General features: G+C 42.2%; 2 protein-coding genes across 3 annotated transcripts in view; both read left to right on the top strand.

Annotated features, from left to right (window-relative positions):
* The first annotated feature begins 4035 nt into the window (after positions 1 to 4035).
* On the top strand, positions 4036 to 9140 carry LOC121935669. Of its 2 annotated transcripts, XM_042477442.1 has the most exons (3): positions 4036 to 4130; positions 4675 to 4775; positions 5943 to 9140. In XM_042477442.1, exon 3 carries the CDS (start codon positions 6270 to 6272, stop codon positions 8040 to 8042), a length of 1773 nt encoding a protein of 590 aa, XP_042333376.1. In that variant the 5' UTR covers positions 4036 to 4130; positions 4675 to 4775; positions 5943 to 6269; the 3' UTR covers positions 8043 to 9140. The 2 variants fall into 2 exon arrangements, with proteins under 2 accessions (XP_042333376.1, XP_042333377.1); XM_042477443.1 differs by lacking the exons at positions 4036 to 4130; positions 4675 to 4775 and adding an exon at positions 5063 to 5101.
* Positions 9141 to 14056: 4916 nt separating this feature from the next.
* GALNT11 (polypeptide N-acetylgalactosaminyltransferase 11) overlaps positions 14057 to 21345 on the top strand; it is a 42146-nt gene continuing 34857 nt past the window's right edge. The window contains exon 1 of the mRNA XM_042474793.1: positions 14057 to 14114. The gene's annotated coding sequence lies outside the window, so the exon portion shown is untranslated. The remainder of the gene's footprint in view (positions 14115 to 21345) is intronic.

Raw genomic sequence — 21345 nt, forward strand, 5'->3', positions numbered from 1 at the left:
GTAAAACAAAAGTGTTAGTCTTAAAGGTGATTTAAGGCTCCACACATCCACTGACTGCTATGGTAATAAAATATTGTTTCTATACCATCTGGAGATTTGTTGTATAGATCAGAATAAAAATATTTAGATAAATATATACATGAGACTCTATAAAATCTCCTCCCATCAAGCATAATACCTTGACATTTAGGTCCTAAAAAAGATCAGTGTTCCAAATAATTTACAGGTTTGCTCCAATACAGAGGTTTTTAACAGTTGGCATCTGAATCGAGATCAGCAAGAACTTCTGCCAGAAGAGGAGTTACCTGTAGATCTGCTGACAGCACAGAAGTATCTGGTCTATGCAGGTTCTGAACCAGCAAAAAGTTGTTACTGCCTGTCAGCCCTTTGAAATCAAATGGCTGCTGCTCTTTCCACCCCCAAAAGTAATCCACCGCTTGGATTGCCCCTCAGCAAAGGCCAACTAGCAAAACTAGCAATGAGGAAACCAAGGGCTGTGAATAAAATGCTTCTGGCAGCTGCACCAGACCACAGCTCTTCATGATTTCACTGGTTTGTTTTGTCAGGGAGGTGGGACTGAGTAGGCAGGAATAGTTCTGAGCTGGCGGAACAAGGAGTAAATCTTTAGGTTTTATTGAATGGGGTGAGCAGTGGGGAAAGCTCAAAATGGACCTATTGACCTGCACTACAACATTGCCGTTTCTGTCCCAGATATTATCCATCCAAGGGGAGCTGTACTGGCCATATAACAAAACCAATAACAATAAAAAATCCACCCAATAGTGATACCTTTATGGGATCAACCAAAATGCACAATATATGTGTTGCAAGCTTTCGAAGCTACATTGGCTTCTTCATCAGGCAAGGTGTTATAAACCAAACAGGGAAAACAATGGAGATGTTAGTCATAGGCCTGTGTTTTAATGTCTTTGTTCTCAGTTCAAATGGTATGGAGGGGCACTTCTTGCAGGCTGGGACCTCCTCCTTCTGGCCATGTGGCTACTAGGAGATTCTCAAAGTCCAGCAACTTTAACATCCCAGAGTTTGTTCCTGTTATTTCCATTTTTATATTAGGTTAAAATAAACCAACCTCTGGAGTTAGTATTAAAAGTACCCAATCATACTAGGAGCTGGCAGAAAATATTGTGAGAAAACCAAAGTGTGTATGAATCTCCAAAATAAAACCAGAAAGAACAGGAACAAAATCTGGGACTTTCTAGTATTTTAAATCATCTGGATGTGCCCTAAATGAATTAAAAAAAATTACAATAGATAAATACTTGAATAAATAATAAATATTAGAATACTAGAATAAATACTAGAAATGAATAAAATATATACTGGGATCAAACACTGATAGAAATGGAGACTGGAGCCAGGAAATCAGAAGAAGATTAAGAATGGGAAGGGCAGCTAAGAAAGAACTAGAGAAGATCTTAAAATGCAAGGATGTACAACTGAGCATAAAAGTTAGAATTGTATAAGCCATTGTATTCTGTATTGTGTGTAGAGAGATCTTGTAGCACCTTTGAGACTAACTGGAAGAAAGAAGTTGGCAACACAAGCTTTCGTAGGTTTGTCTACTTCCTCAGATGCATCAAAAGCCCATGTTGCCAACTTCTTTCTCTCAGTTAGTCTCAGATCTCTCTACATCAGTTTCCCAAACTTCGGTCATCCGGGTTTCTGGATTTCAGCTCCCAGATGCCCCACTCAGGAATCAGGAATTCTGGGAGTTGAAGTCCAAAACATCTGGAGTCCCAAAGTTTGGGAACCACTGCTCTACATACTAATTCTACAAACTAAAACGGCTATATCTTTTAATTATATGTCTGTCTTGGGAGACTGTAGGATGGGATACTGAATCACCCTGATTCATTTAGAGGATTCTTCACTCTCACTTTGTAAAAGTGAAAACCAGTTGTTCTTCAATCTGGGCAGTTCTGAGATATATTCTGTAAAAAGCCTTTTTTTTTTTTGCCAGCGGCAGAGAGGGAAGGAAAGTACACCTTCAATAGGAAACCACAAATTCCCCACCTTTATTAATTTTTTTAAATGGTTATTATATCATTGCCTATACATAAACCATATTTCTGAGCACAAAGTGATGGACGAACTGCAGGAATGAAAAGGACAATGAAAGCTATATTTAACATATTAGCTGGGAAGTTTCTCTTTGCTTGTGTTTAGATTCTTGTGGTATATGGTTATGGAGGTCCATCTAGTGAATGCGTGAAAAATTACATCTAACCAAAGAATAAAAAAGACAAGAGAGTTCTTTACATCTGAGGAGATACATCATCATCATAGTCAATGGAAAGGAGGATATTAAAGAGTCCTAGCCCTAAAACCCCACAAAAAACTACGGATGTCGGCCGTGAAGGCCTTCGTCTTCACATTGATATGGGGTGCTTTTAGTTTATGTTTTTCTTATCCATGCTTGGTTCTGCTGTAAAGTGTGCAATATCCACATTCAAGTCTTCAGCGTAAGAAAGATGGATTAATGAATGTTCATTATAAAACTGTTGCAGACAAACATCTGACAGTCCTGATGAAAAATCAATATTTAGGACAAGAGGCTACTGTCAGAACAGAATATGGAAAAACAGGGTTAAACACTAACATGGTTATTAGTAATTGTGACAGAACTATTTAGTAGATGGGTATATATAATGGTTAATTATTTTCCTGAATTTTCCTATCCAATGGAAGTCATTTCCCTCTTTCTTTTCTTTTCTTGCTGTTACAGTCAGGCCTTGAAGCAGCTAAGTTATGCCCTTAATGTATATTTGTTGTACGTCTTTTTCTTTCTTTCTTTCCTTTTCTTCTCATCCTTTTCCTTGTTGATCTTTGACTGCCCTTTACAGTGATTGTAAATTAGTGGTAGATTTATACTGATCGCACTAAAAACAAATGCAAATTAATCTGAACGGTAGTATTGTAATAATTTAATTCTGTTTTAACGTAACACCTTTTTTTAGTTGTAGAGGTACGGTTTTAATCTTGTGAGCCGCTCCAAGTCCCAGTGGGCAGGATATAAATAAATATAATAATAATAATAATAGCAACAACCGCACCCACAAATCTGCTAATTGTTGTTGTCGTGTGCCTTCCAGTCGTTTCTGGCTTATGGCAACCCAAAGGCGAACTGATCATGGCATTTTTCTTGCCAAGTCTGAGAGGGTTTGCCATTACCATCCTCTCTGAGGCTGAGAGAGTGTGACTTTTTGATAACAAAAGGTTTTATAACATAATCTATTATGTCTAATTAACAATTTGTAAGCCGCCCTGAGAGCCTTTTGGCTGAAGAGCAAGGTATAAATACTCTAAATAAAATAAAATTGAATCTGAGAAGCTTGTGCTACAATAGATTAAAATTTTTATTTATTTGTATTTCATTTTTATGCTGCCTTTCTCCCAGAAAGGGACCCAAGGCGTCTCACAAGATGAAAACATTAAAGAAAACTTTACAGTAATATATGTATGTGTGTATACGCACACACACATACACACACACACACACACACACACACACACATATACAGTTCAAAATCTTATCAGGATGACCTATTCTGTTCAAATATACATTATTTTAACAAGCTCCAGGCCACTATGGAACCTTGGCGTTTAACCTGGGTTGAATAACAATAACAATAACAATAACAATAACAATAACAATAACAATAACAATAACAATAACAATAATAATAATAATAATAATAATAATAATAATAATAAGTGCCTATGGGTGTCTCTATAGTCAATAGCAGTTCCCTCAAACGGTGCCCTTTAAGGGATTTTGGACTTCAGCTCCCAGAATCCCAGGCCATGGACCAAGACGGCTGAGGCTTCTGGGAGCTGAAGTCCACAAAAAGCTCTTGAAAGGGGCACAGTCTAGCTAGCGCCATGGCGACGGGGCGTTGAATGCACGCATGCGCGTGCTACGGGAAAAAAGAAAAGAGGGAGGAGTCACGTGAGTGGCGGCGGCGGCGGCCAATCAGGGACTGCGGAGAGGCGGCTGAAGGCTCCTCCCCTTTCTGCGCTGTGAGGGTTGGCGCCTTTAGCTCAGCTCCCTCTAGCGCCGCCATGTTTGTTTAAAGGTCTCCTTAAGAGAGCCGCTTCGTCTAAGGCGGGTGAGTCTGAGGAGAAGGAGGGCTGTGGTTATGGTTATGAGGGTTATTGCTGAGGGGAGTGGAAAGGGCCCCTCTCCAGGGAGGAATAACGGAAGCAGGCGAAGGAAGAATCATAGTAGGAAGAAGAAGAAGAATAGGAATAATAATAATAATAATAATAATAATAATAATAATAATAGGAATAATAATAATAGTAGGAAGAATAGTAATAAGAATAAGAATAGGAAGAATAGGAATGATCATAATAATAGAAGGAAGAATAATAGGAATAATAATAATAATAATAATAGGAAGAATAATAAAAGGAACTATGATAATAGTAGGAAAAATAGTAATAAGAATAGGAAGAAGAAGAATAGGAATCGTCATAATAATAGGAGGAAGAATAATAGGAATAAGAATATGAAGAATAATAATAGGAAGAATAATAATAGGAGGAAGAATAATAGGAAGAAAACAATAATAGGAAGGATAATAGAAAGAAGAAGAATAGGAGCATTAATAGGAGTAATAATAATAATAATAATGTTTGCTTTCTTCCTAGGGATCTTGCAAGGGGCCCTTGACCTTCCTAAGTGAATCTTCCTCCCTCTCGCCTTTCAAGGACATGTTTACTCTTGGATCTCCTTTCCTGCAACATTATTAGTAAGGATTGCTAAACTCTTGTCTCCAACTCACAGCTTTTTCATTTCTTTGGAGCCTAAACTTGTATTTTGCATGTTTTACAGTGTTTTAACTTGGACTGTCTTGGATTTGTAAGCCGCCTTGAGTCCCTGGGAGGAAGGCGGGATATAAAGAAACACCATCCTGTAGTGGTTTGGGCGTTGGACTACGACTCTGGAGACCAGGGTTCGAATCCTGGCTCAGCCATAGAAAGCCATTGGGTGACCTTGGGCAAAAGACACTCTCTCAGTCTCAGAGGATGGCCATGGCAAACCCGCCTCTGAAGAAGCTTGCCAAGAAAACCCCGTGTAAGGGTCGCCTTAACTTGGAGACAACTTGAAGGGACACGTCAAAACAATAATAATAGTCATAATAATAATAGTAATAATGATAATGGGGGTGGTGTGAAGTAGTGGTTTGAGTGTTAGACAACAACTATGGAGACCAGGGTTCAAATCCTGGCTCAGCCAAGGAAACCCACTGGGTGACCTTAGGCGAGTGACACTCTCTCAGCCTCTGAGGAAACTTGCTGAGATAGGGTTGCCGCAAGTTGGAAATGACCAGACGGCAAACAACAACAAAGTAATAATAATAATGGGGGCAGCATGATGTAGTGGACTCCAACTCTGGAGACCAGATCCCCACTTGAGCTTAATAACCCATTGGGTGACCTTGGGCAAACCACACTCTCTCAGCCTCAGAAGATGGCAGTGTCCTACTTTGCAGTTGTGGCATCTGGGCACCCTTGATCCAGAGGAAAAAACATTTCCCTAGAGTTTTTACTGGAAGGTAATACATCCAAAACACACGGCAGAAATATCCCGTTTGGGTCTGCTTTAACTGCCCTGGGTCAGTGCTAGGGAATTCTGGGAACTGACGTTTTGTGTGACATTTGGCCTCCTCTGTCAGAGAGCTCTGGGATCACAACAAACTACAATTCCCAGGATTCCCCAGCACTGAGCCAGGGCAGCTAAAGCAGTCTCAAATTGGATTATTCCTGCGGTGTGTTTTGGACAGTGTAATATTTATAATCACCTCACTTGAGCTGACAGGTGAAGAGCTCACAGGAGAATGATTTTGGTACAGGTTTTACTTTAACATCATCTTTGTGTATTGCAGAGTTTCATTCTGTTCTCTCTTTTTTTTCAGGACATGTGTGAACCTATTGGCATGACAGTTGGCAAGCCTTATGGAAAGTGGGGACAGGAGACATTTTTGTGGCCTCTGTGATTCACACACATGGGTTAACCTGCGCCTGTGTACTGCATCCTTCGGGATCTTCTAGAGTGATATCTAAGCATTTTAGTGGTAGCTCTGTCCATCTCCAGCGGCCCTATATAGGAGCCTTCCTACCTGACCTGCTGGTTCATTTTCCACTGTTGTGGCATCATCAGAAGGAACTGTGTTCTTCAGTCTATATTCTGCAGAGTCCAGGGGCCCGTACCCTTAAAGCTCCTTGACGAGTTAGAGTTAGAGATGGAGTTGGTAACCAAACCACGCAAACATAATAATAAATATGCCAAAGAGAAAAACCATTGCCATTCTCAGGCTTCTACCTCCAAGACTTCCTCACAACTGACTTCCAAGACGGCTCGGCTGCAGGGATCATCCCCTGCTCGATCTGAGGTGATTGGGTCTGCCTCTCAGGGAGATACTACTGTTCAAGTCCCAGAGACCCCACAAGGCTCAGCAGGCAGCGTAGAGATTGTTTCTGCTACTCAGCAACCGCAAACAGAAAAGTTTTCTGAGGGCAAGATCCTGGAGTCTCCTCCAATTGCGAGAGTCTCAGTGACACCACTTTCTGCTCAGCCACCCACTTTAGAGATGCTTTCTACTAAACCATTACCTCCTCTGCCCTCTCCACATCGGCGATCATCTCGGTCTCGATCTAGATCTCGCTCTGATTCCACTGACTCTGACTTCTCAAGCTATCACTCTAGGAGATCTCACCGGTATCAACATCCTCAGTACTATGGACAGCATTCTCATAGACGCCATGACCATCATAACTGGAGATATTTTAGGTCCAGCTCCACTGGGTCATCATATTCCTGTTACGAAAGTTCTCCAGGCGACAATGATCGCGATTATGATTGGGATCATACTCACCACTATCAGAATGAGGCTTGGCCACAGTATCTTCGGGGCCGGAACCACTCTCGAACCTACTACCAGGAATGTCCTTTGGAGGCTGCACCTCCCCTGCCTACAGTTCACCATACTGAGGCTCCTTTGCAGGAGATCTCATCGTTGACACATGCAGAGCCTGTCCTGCCTGGAACTGAGCCTGTTCAGTTAGTTCATGAGCAACCGTCGCAAATTGCTCCATCCTCTCAGGTTGAGCTGCCAGCTGCATCTCCCGGGGGGCAGCCTTCAGCCTCTGCCACCTTGTCTTCTGATTCTGGATCTGACTCGGTCAGCATTCCAATGCTGTTGGAAGAGGTGGATTTTTCCTCTCCTTTTGATGATGTGAAGGCATTCAGGGGTCAGGTGGTGAGAATGGCAAAGTCACTAGGTTTGGGTGTGATGCAGCCACAAGAACGAATTGATGATCCAGTTTACCGCTTTCTCCAGACTCGGACTACTGTTCTGCCCACCCTGCCCATGCTCCCGACCCTTTTAGATGTCATCCACAAATCTTGGGAGACTCCTTCTACAATACCTTCCACATCTAAGAGGACTGAAGCCCTTTACAGGGTACAGGACGCTGATATGCCTTGGCTCAGCCAACACCCAAAGCCAAACTCACTAGTTGTGGAGGCAGCACTTTCCGACAGGTCATACGGACTACATTCAAAACCAGCTGACAAAGAGGGGAAAAAGTTGGACTCAATGGGCAAAAAGTTATACTCCTCTGCAGCCCTCATTTGTAAAATATCCAACTATGATGCGTGTATGAGCGCATATCAATACAAGCTCTGGGAGAATCTAACGCCCTTCCTCAACATGTTGGGAGAGGAGAATCGTAGAGTAGCGTCATTGCTCCAATCTGAGGGTCTTAAACTGGCTAAGCAGCAGATTTTGACCTCCCGTCATATAGCAGACTGTGGTGCCAATATGCTGACTGGGGCTGTATCACTACGAAGGCATGCGTGGCTACAGAACTCTGGACTTTCTGATCGGGCGCGTTGGTTGATCGAAGACTTGCCCTTTGATGGTGTGGGACTGTTCAACGCTGATACTGATGCAAAATTGGAACATTTGCACAAGATGCTCTCCATTCTCAAGAGATTGAGTTCAGCCCCTTGAAATAGCTGAGCTCTAAATCCAGATCTGCATGGTACAGGTATGATTTGACCTCAGACCTTACCTGCAGTTCCTCTGAAACTCAATATCATCATACCACTCTGCTGCCTCCCTCTACTGGGCAGAAATCGAATGCTCCTGCCCCCACGTTCAATTCTGCCCACTTCACAAAGCACCAAAGTGTCTCTTCTAAACATCTCCTTTGACTTTATCTAGGACAACTGGCTGACTGTTACTAGGTTACTAGGTCACTAACAAGCTCAAGAAAAGCTATCCTACTTGGGTCAGCTATATGTCAGATCCATGGGACCTCGACATCGCAAGAGGTTACACCACTGAATATCGTCCTTCAGGCATACTTTGTACTACATTTGCCTCGGCCACTTAAGCAGATGGACACTTTCTTGCAGAAAGAGGCAATCCTTCTCAACATCTGCTGTTTCTCTTCCCTATCTTCTTTTGTAATTTTTTTGTTCAAGGACTTAACTTGTGTTCCGAAGTTGGAAATTGAATGTCTAGGGAAATTGTAGTGCTATGTGTGTGGCTTTTGTATGTTCCCATTCCTAATGACTGATTTATGTCCATTATCCTCTGATGCAGATACTGCCATATTTGCCCAGTGTAGAGTACTGAGGTCCTTGAACAACTACCAAGGATTGGGAAGAGAAACAGCAGAATTGGAATATATATACAAATTTCAGCATAGACAGTGAGTTGAAGAGAGACATGTCTCCATTCTGTTTCCCAGCCAGCATCACATTATGTTGTAATAACTCCCCCCACCATTTATATGGTTATCTACTTACCTTGGTGTTAGGCAACATCCTTTCTCCTTCCTTTTTCCACCATTGACCATAGTTAAAACTGAACTTGTCACCTCAACACCCTACCTACATTTCTCATTTGCATTTTTAATGCCATTCACACATACACAGCCTACTTGCATGAATCTGAGGAAACAGACTTAAGTCTCAGAAGGCTTATGCTAGCAACTTCTTCCTTTCTCTCAGAAGTGCTACAAGGTCCCTCTGCATACTGACCTGGACTAACATGTCTGTGTCTTTGAATTCTATATATATAAAGTATGTTGAACAGGAGGAATTGCTTCTTCTCAGAGTACATATTTTAAACTAATATTCAGTGCCACTGGATGTACTGATTGATCCCACTCTGGGTGACATTAATGGGGATTAGACGCATTTGTGGAGGATAAGAGTGTTAACAGTTAGTTATTAGTCATGGTGGCTAGGTATTACTTCCAAGATTATTTTCAACATCATCCACTGCAGAAGAGAGAGATTGCTCTTGTGCTTTTTTCTGTGGGATGACAGAGGATTAACTGGGACTGTATGTGCCAGATTGGAACAGTTGGACGGTATGCGGTTTCCTGACCCTCAGATTATAATTTAAGATGCTGGCTGGAGGATTCTGGGAGCTGGATTCAGAAAAAGTACATTTCTAGCATTTAGGAATGGGAAGTTGTATTATGTGATGCCCTTCCATTTATATTCTTAACAGTTAATAATTAGTTAATTAGTGTTTATAGTTGGTTTCTGTCCTGCATACAACTTTATAAGCATCTGTACATATTGCATGCTACTTATTGCATCAGAAAACACTGGCGGGGTACAGACCGCTGCTTTGCGGCGGTCTGCCGCCGCCGCCAGTAGGTCCGCGGGGGAGTCGGAGCCTTCACATGGCCCGACTCCCACGCGGACCGAAAAAGAAGCTCCAAAATGGAGCTTCTTTTTCCGTCGCGTTTGCGACGTAGCGAGGCGCCAGGGGCGCGCTCGCTACGTCACAAGCGGCGCGACGCGTACGGACGCTCAGCGTCTGATACGCAAAGATGGCGCCGGCCATGTAGAAGGGCCGGCGCCATCTTGTACGGACGGAGTCCGTACTCGGTCCAGGGGCGTCTATAAGAGACGCCCCCTTTTTAAAATGGGACGTCCGGAGGACGTCCCAAATGGCGGTGTAGAAAGCACCACTGTTTTCAAAATAAGTGCTCAGCCTTACACGAGGCTCCTTCAGTTATTAAGCAAGTTCCTCTACCTTTGAACCTACTGAAGTAAAATACTAGTTTTGGTTCTTGAAGTTTTCAGGCAGCCACACCAGTCTTTTCACTTTTTCTTTACACTTCATCTTTTCATGTGGCTTTCTGTGGGCTTGTCAGCGAGCCAAGATTAACCTAGCCAACCTATGTTACCTTTAATCCAATTGACCTATTTTTCCTCTTTGGGACAAACTTAGGCCTGCTACAGACTGCCAAAATAAAACTGCTTCAGGACTCTTTGGAGGTATGCTATTTAAATGATGCATGGGTCTTAAGAGTCCGGAGGTCACGCCAAAGCCACACTCCATTCCTAAGCACCGGAGTGCAGCTTTGGTGCAGTTTCTGGATTCTTAGGATGCATGCATCATTTAAACAGCATACCTCCAAAGAGACCCGAAGCAGCTTTATTTTGGCAGTCTGTAACAGGCCTTAGTCATGAAGTTTGGGGTCCAGTAATAGTCTTCTAGGTTCATTTCTCTCTCCCTCTTTACAAACTATTTATTTATTTTTCTGTGACCTGTTGGCAGTGGCTCAACAGTTATCAGATGCCTCTGTTTAAACATTTAGCAGACTTTATTGTGTAGCATTTATAGCAGGGAGTGTCCTGGGAGATTTTCTTTCCAACGAGAGTGAGAGATAATAGATCAAATACTGTGATATCATAATCTGGTGAATAATTACTTTCATAATTCCAGTTTAGGATCTATCCTTACAAGGACAATATTAATATATAATTAGTACTCAAATTATTTAGTGCCAGTGAAGGCATGATTTAAATACTTTATTAAAAATAACAATAATGGTTTATTCTGTGTGCAGCTGCAGTGTGACGCTTTAACTGTTTACAGAAAAAAAACAGCCTAATAAAAGTGCTGCCATGTTAAACTGCTTCATCATAACAATTTTAAATTTTGTTTTTAAAATGAAGGAAGGCCCTTGCGGCTCATTTAGGACTAACAGATCTATTTAACACGGGTTTGCCATGGCTTACAACCCACATCATTACATTTGATCTGCACATGAGAAGACATGGATAGTAATCCACAAGAGCCCATGGATAGACATAACTGTTGGTTTTAAAGGTGACACAAGGTGCCCCCCCAACATGTTATTGGTAATAAAGTATTGTTTCGTATCATTCTGAGATCCTGCTATATAGGCAGAAGAGTAAATTATTTAGGTAATAAGGCCTGTGTACAATATTTTGTTCCCCTGTCAAGCACAGACCTACTGGCATTTAAGTTCTAAGACCAGGAAGCTTGTGGTGGATCAGCGTTCCAATTAACATGGTCCAAAACACACTGCGGAAATAATCCAGTTTGAGACCGCTCTAATGCCCGGCTCAGTGCTAGAGAATCCTGGGATTGTAGTTTATTGTGCCCCAGAGCCTTCTGACTGAGAAGGCCAAATGTGTCCACAAAACTACAGTTCCCAGAACTCTCTAGCATTGAGCTGAGCAGTTTTAATGGTTCCAGACTTGATTATTTCTGGTGTGTGTGTTTGGATTATTGCTGTTAAATTCAATTTCCACATTCTGTACAAATTGCCTGACTTTAAAGAAAGGTTCCTAGTATCGGATGGCATTTGAGACTCAGTAACTAACACACACTGCCTTTTATACCTTGCCAAACTCCAATGTGCCAGTGGAAACACTGACATTCTTTTCTAATTAGAAATTGTAAAGGAGCTACAACTATTACGAGGGTGGAGTAGGAACAGGGAGTGGTTCTGATTCCTCTTAAACAGTTCTTGAATTACATGTGCTACCAAGCTGTCTGAGCATAAGTACACTAACATTATGCAGTTCTTGGAGCATACGCTGTCTTTTGGACTAGATTAGGAACCCTCTGGCATTCAAGTTAATGCAGGAGCAGACTGACCCAACACTCCCTGATTAAAACATTGAGAACACTGTTTGATTTGTGTATCTCAGAGCTACTATATTTGTGCTTCATTAACCCCAAGATGTGCAGTATCTTTAGTATATATTCTAGTGTATATACTGTGTGTGTTGTGTGATTCAGTATATCTTTCAGTACATATTTCAGTATATCATACATAGTACAGTAAGCTCTCTGCATCCACTGGGTCAGGGGCACAGGGCTCCTGTGAAAGTGGAAAACAGTAATAAAAGGCCACTACTTTTTTATTTCTATTTGTTCCTAGAGGACACCTCTGTAGAAATTTAGGTCCTCCAGCACAGTTCTGTGGTCAAAATTTCCAGATGTTGACCATAAAATTGTGCTGGAGGACCTAGAGATTCCTAGAGATGCGCATATTAATCAAATCCGTGAATAATCAAATGCACAAAAGTCAAAGCCACAGATGTGGAGGGTGGCCGTATATTCAGTGTTCCTTCACACCAAGGACTTCTCCCTAATTTTACTCTATAACTGTCTAAATAAGCACTGTCATAAATAGCTCTCCATTCCCATAATGCCCAAGCACAAACAAACAAAAAGCAGAGGCACTTTCCCTGTCAATTAAAACTTTGCCCGCTGAGAAATCCATCATATACCCTTTTATGTTCCTGTGTGACACTAGGGATTGGCCTCTTTGAAGCAAAGAAGAAATGCGCTCCTTTTGTAGAGTATAGCCCTGCTATGAGAGCTGCTATGCCATAGTTCCAGCTGTTAACGTTGCTGTATATACTCATGTATAAGTCTAGAGATTTTAGTAAACAAATTGACCCCCAAACCTGGAGTTACTTACTCACAGGTCACTGTAAAGCTTGTACTTCAACTCTTTATAAAAGAGAACGTGGAATGAAAGGGCAAGACAACACTAATCTGTCCTGGAAGCTTTTGAACCCCCTCTCACTTCTCATTGGTAAATACATTTTCTACTACCGCTTATCAGTGCACTTAAGCGCTCCCTATAGCCGTTTGTAATGTGTACATGAATTGCCCAAGAAGTTGGGAACACATTTGTGACCTACGAAAGGATTGCAAGGCTGATTCGTCGGCCTTTAGTCTGAGCACAGTTACGTCTGCTAGTAGAATATTTGTACCGTCGGCTCTTCTTATACATTGATTTCTTTATACAGAGGATTCAAGCATCCACAGTTTGAAATTGTTCCAAACAAGTACAAATTTCAGACATCAAACCTTGATTTTCCAGTTTAAATAGGGACGCCATTTTGCTCTGCCATTATATATGATGGACTTTGAGCATCCAGGGTTTTGTTATCCACGGGGGATTCTTGGAACCAAACCCCAGCGGATAACAGGCTCCGCTGTACGTTCTTTAGCCTCGTTTCCCTTTGCTTTCGACAAGTGGCCCCCCAACTGTGTCCTTTAAGAGATTTTGGCTTCAGCTCCTAGAAACCTCAGCATGTTGGCCAATAGTCCGCGGACTCTGGGACCCTTAAGAGCCACAAAAGTAGGACACTCCAGGAAAATGTAGGACGTGACCGAAACACTGATGAGGTCCAAACACACACTGCAGAAATGATCTGGCCTTAAGTGCCCTGGCTCCAATGCTTGGCAGTCCTGGAGTTGTGGTTTTGTGAGACATTGAGCCCTCCCTGTCAAGAGAGAGAGCTCTGGTGGTGACACAACAAACAGACTCACATCCCAGGTTCCCCAGGGCAGTGAATGTGGGTATTTCTGCACACATAGACATTTTTATTTGTATCTCGCTTTCTTCAAGTTGGGACCAAGGCGGATTACAATATATAGCGGCCTCTAGCGTCGCGGTTCCTGATTGCGCCCCGCGCGCACGTGACTCTTCTCTCCCTGTCCCCCCTTTTTGTTCTCCGTAGCGCGTGATGCGCGCGGCCTACGGAGAGCCAAAAAACGGGGGGACAGAGAGAGAAGAGTCACGTGCGCGCGCGGGGCCAATCCAGGAACCGCGATGGGAAGCTCCTCCCCTTTTGCGCCTTTGAGGTTTGGTGCTGTTTCACCTCCGTCTCCCATTTCTTTGTAAACCTCTCACGACGGAGGATGGTTGCTTCCCGCCCGGCGCCGGAGCTTTGCTTGGCCTCCCTCCAGCCTCTTCTTTCTCTCGCCGTCGCAACGCGGGTGAGTCCTGAGGAGAAGGAGGGGCTATGATTGGAGGAGGATGATTGCTGAGGGAGTGGAAAGGCGCCTCTCCCGGGAGGAATACGGAAAGGAAAGCTCAGGAAGACATCATAGTAGGAACAGAAGAGAGAGAAGAAGGAGGAATAATGATAATTAGTAATGGGGGACGCATGAGAGTAGTGGTTGAGCATTGGACTCTGGAGACCAGGGTTCGACTCTGGCTCTCACGCCATAGGTAGCCCCTGCGTGACCTTGGGCAAAGTCACACTCTCTCAGCCTCAGAGGAAACACAGCAAGAAAACCCATGATTAAGGTCAGCATAAGTTGGAAAGCGACTTGAAGGCGCTGCGTCCAAAATAATTGATTGATGATGATAATAATACTAATGACAGTTGCTATTGCTTATGATTAGAGGCGGCGCGCACTGGACTCTGGAGACCAACCTCTGGAAAGGGATAGAAGACACACGTCAAATGATGGATGGTGAATGATGATGATGATACGGCTTGTCCCTCCGTTATTCGCCAGGGTTAGGGGCACCAAGGACCCCCGTGAATATGGAAAACCACAAACGCAGCACAAAACACCATGCTTTTACCTGAGAGGACACTCTCTAGGAATCTCTGGGTCCTCCAGCAGCAACTCTGTGGTCAGCATCCGACAGACACTGGACCAGAGGACTTGGCGTTGGAGAGAGCTACAAAGGCCTAGTAGAGTATTCTCTCTGGGTATCTCTAGTCTTTCATTGCATCTTTGAGTTAAAGTTGACCAAGATTTGCAATGGAGGAGAGGACCCTAGATATTCCTAGAGAGGACACATCAATCAATCTGTGGATAATCAAAATCCGCAATATGGAGGGATGAGTGCAATAACATTCAGGGTGGCTGTGTTGGCCGTTTAACAAAAATCCACCGATAAAGGTATCACTGATGATGATAACCCCCCTCTGAGGAAACTTCCATGATAGGGTCGCCATAAGTTGGAAATGACCTGAAGGCACCACAACAACAAAGTAATGATGATGATGATAATTATAATAAGGGGGACAGTGTTGTGTAGTGGTTTGAGTGTTAGGGCTACAAATCTGGAGACCAAAATCTCCATTCAGGCTTAATACCCACTGAGTGACCTTGGGCAGTAACACTCTCTCTCAGCTCAGAGGACACGCCGTGGGGGAAAACAAAACCTCTCTGAAGAACACCTACAAGAAAACCGATGATAGGTTGTTCGCCTTCAGGGTTACCCTAAATCAAAACTGACTTGAAGGCACACAACAAGGGTGTTATAATAGTTATGTAGGGAAATTCGTGTAGCACCTTTCAGAATAATAAAAAACAAGAAGTTGGCAGCAATGAGTTTTAAGTGACCCAGTCTACTTCCTCAGATGCATTTGGATCTAGTCTAGGAGAAGCTCATGCTGCCAACTTCTTTCTTTCAGTTAGTCTCAGAGGTGCTACAAGGTTCTCTAATACTTATTCTACAGACTACACAAGGCTATATCTTGATATTTAATAATAGGTTAATAGTTAAGTCCATTGCCCTGTCTCCCTACCTGTCTGCACTTGTGCCATGATGGGGACAGTGCCCTCCCCGAGGGATGCCTGCCAGGCCCACGTGAAGGGGTTTTTGTGGGCAGCAGGGAGTGGGACAACCAGGCAGACTTTCCTCCTTCCCCTCTTCCCCTTCTTCCTTGCCAGGCTCACTGCAAACACTCTGGCCAGCCGAGAGAATGAAGTTTTCTCTCTCCCTTCCTTTTTCTCTGCCGTTCTGCAGATGCAGCCAGAGAGCAAGCTCTTTGTTCTTAGGATTTCCCTGTCTGCCACAGCACTTTGCAGGAAAGAGCACCTGCTTTGTAAAAAACTGCGTAAGGCCTTGGAGTTTATAGTGTGGTGTTGTGTTGCGGTTTTTCAGACTATGTGACTGTGTTCTGGAAGACGTTTCTTCCTACTGGAAATTAAACTTTTCCAGAACCGAGCCACATCGCCAAAAAAACCCAAAACAAAAATTTAGGGATGCCGGCCATGAAAGCCTTTTGACTCACTTTGAGTTAAATGTTGTGTCACGTTACCTGGGAGTTTGCTTTTGTCATTCTTAATTGACGGAGAAAGAATTATCAGGTGGCCATGAGTCATGAGTCGGGGCCGCTCCTGTGAGGTCAGATAACAACAGAAAAAACACGCAACAGAGCATTTCCTCCAACAAGCAAGAATAGGGAGAAACTGACAATGTAATGAACTACAATCGACCCTTCACATTTGCAGCTTTTGATTTTTTGTGGATTTGTTTACTATATCCTCATTCGGATTCTCCAGCGCAACTCTGCCAGAAGTTGACCATAGAGTTGTGATGGAGACCTACAGGTTCCTAGAGAAAACACTTCTCTAGGTATTTGTGTACATCCTCCAGCATGATTCTATGATCAGCGTCTGCCGGATGTTGACCACAGAGTTGCACTGGAAGACCTGGAGGTTCCTAGACAGGTGTTCTCTTAGGTAAATAGAATAGTGTTTTTTTATTTGCGGTTTATCCACATTCACAGGGGTCCTTCACCCCTATCCCCAGCAAATGTAAAGGGACCACTGTATATTACAGTGATGTCCCAGAGAGGAATGAAATCACAGATCTATATATACAGTGATCATATCTTTATATGTAAGTAACCACATTGCATTGTATATATGGTAGAGTTGTGGTTCCATTTCTCTGGGACATTGTTGTAAAATAGTTGATTACATTGTTAGTTTCTCCCAGCTGTTCTTTCTGTGCTTGTTGTGAAACCCTCCTGTTGTGTGTTTTCTGTTGTTAACTGACCTTCAATGGGTCCTGACTCATGGCCACCCTGTGGATGGGAAATCTCCAAGCCCACTATCCTCCACTGCTCTGATCAGGTTCTGCAAATTGAGGCCCGTGACCTCCCTGATGTGACTCTATCCATCTGGTGTGTGGTCTTCCTCTTTTTCTACTACCTTCTGTCTTTTCCCAGCATTATTATCTTTTCCAATGAGTCATGCCTTCTCATGATGCTGCCAAAGTAAGACAGCCTCATTTTAAACATCTTGGCTTCCAGGGAGAGTTCAGGCTTGATCTGCTCTAAGACCCATTTGTTTGTCTTTTTACCCATCCACCGTCTCCTCAGCACTCTTCTCCAGCACCACATCTCAAATGAATTAATTTTCTTCCTATCTGCTTTCTTCACTGTCCAGCTCTCACATCCGTACAAGGTGATGGGGAATCCAATGACTTGGACGGTTCTAACTTTAGTGCTCAGTGGTATATCTTTACTCTTTAAGATCTTGTCTAGTTCTTTCATGGCTGCCCTTCTCATTCCTAGTATTCTTCTTTCTTGACTGCAGTCTCCATTCTGATCAGTGTTTGGTCCAAGGTACGGGAATTCTTTAGCTGTTTTGGTTTCTTCATTGTCTAGTCTGAACTTGTGTAGATCCTCCACAGTCATTATTTTTCTTTTCTTTACGTTCAGCAGAAAGCCTGCCTTTGCACATTCCCCCTCCCCTCCTGTTCTATTCAACTCAATGGAACTTACTTCTGAGCGGAACTCCTTAAGCTAATGTAGCATAAAAAGAAGAGCAGGAGGAAAAACAGAACTGTATTCTGAGCAGCTTACTGTCTAAATTTTGAAAGAGGAGAAAGAACAGGGAGTGTTGGGGAATTTCTTCATTTTGAGAAGAGAAGGGGAAATGTCTTGCTTTGTTAAGATCTGCAAAAAGTCACATAAGTAAATTTAATTCTTAGACAAGTTCTCTTTCCTCCATCCTCCAGCTTTCCAACATCCTGCGGCTGGAGTGGGTGGAGGTGGTTATTCCAGATCTCTGAATGCATATTTAGATGCCTGTGTTCTACCATTCAGTCAGGAGGTTGGGAATTGGGATGTAAAGGTGTGGTTTCCTCTCCTGCCTTTGTTCGGTGGTGGGTATTTAAATCTGAAGTTGAAAGATGTCTTGCATATTGAGCTAGCCACGTACATGTTCCTGTGGCCAAAGGGCAAAATGGTTTTTGCAATGGGAAGGTGAAAAGGGCTCTTTGAGATGCTCTTTTTTGAGTGTCAGAATGTAGACAGTCTTGCATTTCACATTAGGAATTGATTGAATGAGCACTTGATGTAAAGCTGTAGTCCTGAGTATTCTCTTTAAGGAATAAAATTAATTGAAACCAAGGTTTATGTGTATAGGATTCATATCTGAATAACCTGTTTGATTTTTCTGTGGCCAACCATTCTTAGAACTGAGATCTAAGAGCTGAGAGAAATTGTTATAGTGTCCCTGTGAAATGTAATTTGTTTGCTGGTCATGGTGCAGAGTATAAAGTGCAGTAGCCTTTTCTAACATAAGCTGTGGAAAATGAAAAAATAAAGCTGGTGTTAAGGGGAGATTGGACAGACAAACTAAGAATATAACATACTACTGTGGTTATAATTTCTGAGTTTAGATGCCTTATTGTGGAAGTAAGTGCTATTGTAGAAGCTTGGTTTGTGTTTGTTGAAATTTGTGTAATACTGGTGCTTAATTATTAAAATGTGAAATAAGTTAATACAGTTAAAATTTAGTTAGGTTTTTAAAACTATTTATGAAGATGTCAGCCTTTGTTAGAAGGATTTTGTATAGCGTTAGGCTAGAGCATGTTTACCTGTTTTTAGTATTTACAGAAATACTCAGTTGCTTAATCAAAATGGTCAAGTGCTGCACAAGACGACCGTATGTATGTATACGCAAAAATTAAGTGTCCTTGAGTTACATGTAAGTATCCTAGAGCTACAACTTTAGTTGTCTTTCATTTAAACTTCATACTTACATAACAATGAAAACAATGTTTTAAAAACGTGCTATTTTATACTTGTAATACACTCTTAACTCTTCAACTATATTGGCTAGGAGGCACCAATGGTTATAAAAAGAGTGAAAAAATAGTTCCCATTCTTAAAGCAGCACATGACTTAGATTTGTTTGGTTCAGTAATCCTTTCATTTTTCTTGGCACAAGGTGTTCTGAGACTGGGAGTTGCTTTGCCTTGCACAAGAATTTAATTATTAAGGCTGGTGACTTGGTTAAGTATCAGTAGTGCTAGCTTTTGTTTATCAGTGTTATCAAGTATCATAATTATCTGACAGGTAATTGGGTTATGCTTGTGAAAAAGTTTGTTTCCTGTGTTTGTAGGTGACTCCCTTTGTGCTGGAGAAGTAGGTAAAACCAAGTCCATAGTACAGACTTAAAGTGCATTTTTCTTGTGCATTTTTACATGTCCTGGCACTTTCAGTGATGACCTGCTGCATGAGATAAAAATCCCCAAGGGTTGACTATACTCCTCTTTTTATTATTATTATGCTTGTGGTAATAATGGTTGCCCCCTTACTCACAATTGTGGTTGGGAAGGCTGTAGCAAATTGTTGTTGAAGGTTATATAGGACATTTCAGGAAAGATGGATAAAGGGATACGGGGAATGATACTTTAGCTTCTGACTGCTGGAGTAATCCAACTAAAGCCTGCAAAGTCTAATCTTTTGGCAGGGATGGGTTTAGTTACAGATTGATAAAGTTGAATTTATTGAAGCAGGAGACAGACTGAGGGAGATTAAAGGGCTGACGTGGGAAAATCATGTACAAAAACATGTGTTGACATTTGTAACATGTCTAAAAACCATGAAAGACAACAATTCTTTTGTATGATAGAACAGAGAAATTGGGTAGCGTTATTAGTAACTAGATCTGTACTGTAAAATCATCTAGTTTTTGTGACATATAATGATCAGTGTTTTCCCTGGATTTGTTGAAGATCTTATTATATAAATGACTAAGAATGTATTGGCCTAAATGCAATTTCTAGTTGCAGCAAGAATAGACCAAACAAATCAATTTTATTTTGAATTCAAATTACATAAATCCTATTGATTCAGTGGGGCTACTCTAGTTGGGACAAGAGGTTGGGACAAGAGGTAATTGTGTTCTCTGAGAGATGTGAAAAGATGTGTTTGGAAAAGAATCTGAGTCATATAGGACTGCTTCAATGATAGTTTTTCTTCACAGGATTATCACTTTTGAGGGATGGGTGAAGTGCTTATAGGAGAGACATTTTGTTTGTGATTCTATTTTAAACTCTTCTTTGTGTGTTGCAGAGTTTCATTCTGTTCTCTTTTTTCAGGACATAATGTGAACCTACTGGCAGGCCATTTGGCAAGCCTTATGGAAAGTGGGGACAGGAGACCTCTTCTTCATGATCTTTGTGACTCACACAAACAAGTTATCTTAGGCCTACACAGTGCATCTTTTGGAATGTTCTAGAGTAATCGTTTTGGTGGTAGCCCTGCCTACTACCACGAGCCTTCCCAGTGAAACCACCAGTGTCTTCATGTCTGCTATTGCTCTTCATTCTCTTCTTTTCAGAGTCCATCTTTGCCTCATTAAAGACTGCACAGTCCAGCTTCAACAGTTGGGCCTGTAGTACTTCATTCCCTGAAACTCTTGTTCGATCCTTGGAGTTGGAGATGGAGTCAGTAGCTAGGCCATGCAAAGAAAAGAATAAGAAGTACTGCAAGGATAGCTACCACCAGCATTCTTGCAAGTTGCTTTTGAGACAGCTTGGCTACAGAGACCACCTCCTGCTAAATCTTAAGTGAATTCTGTCCAGCTGTCCACTTGGTGAGGCTTCTTATTAAACCATTAGCTTGTCTGCTCTGTTCACTTCAATGATCGATCACCTTGGTCTCAATTTAGATCTTGCCCCAGTTCCACTGATTTCAGTTCCTCAAGCTTGAGTTGTTGTTCTAGGAGACCTCACCAGTATCAATACATAGACTCTATGACTGTTATGGGTGCCAGTGTTCAAGGTCCATCTCCACTGGATCTTCTATTTCTATGACGAAAGTTTCCTAACCTTCTGCAATCGCTACTATTGCACTTACTATTGGGATTGTACCTGCCACATTATTGTTGGGGCCATAAACACTCTCAGCCTCTCATCACTGAGAAAATCCTTTGGTGGTTCCATCACCCCAATCTACAATTCAAAATACTCAGGTTGCCTTACAGGAGATCTGTCTGGTGATGCACATGGAGCCTGCCATGCTTATCCAATCCATTCCTAAGCAACTGTTTCAAATTCTTTCATCCTCTCAGGTAGAACTCCTGGCTGCATCTTGAGCTCTTCTCCCTTGGACACTTCATCTTCTGATTCTGGGTCTGACTCTGTCATCATTCCAATATAGAAGTCTCCCATAATGCT

This window comes from Sceloporus undulatus, chromosome 6 (genome assembly GCF_019175285.1).
Source record: "Sceloporus undulatus isolate JIND9_A2432 ecotype Alabama chromosome 6, SceUnd_v1.1, whole genome shotgun sequence".
In the NCBI taxonomy this organism is placed as follows: Eukaryota; Metazoa; Chordata; class Lepidosauria; order Squamata; family Phrynosomatidae; genus Sceloporus; species Sceloporus undulatus.

What these genes read in the sequence shown, in the direction of transcription:
- LOC121935669 (XM_042477442.1), top strand. Translation starts at nt 6,270, where the DNA reads ATGGAGTTGGTAACCAAACCACGCAAACATAATAATAAATATGCCAAA.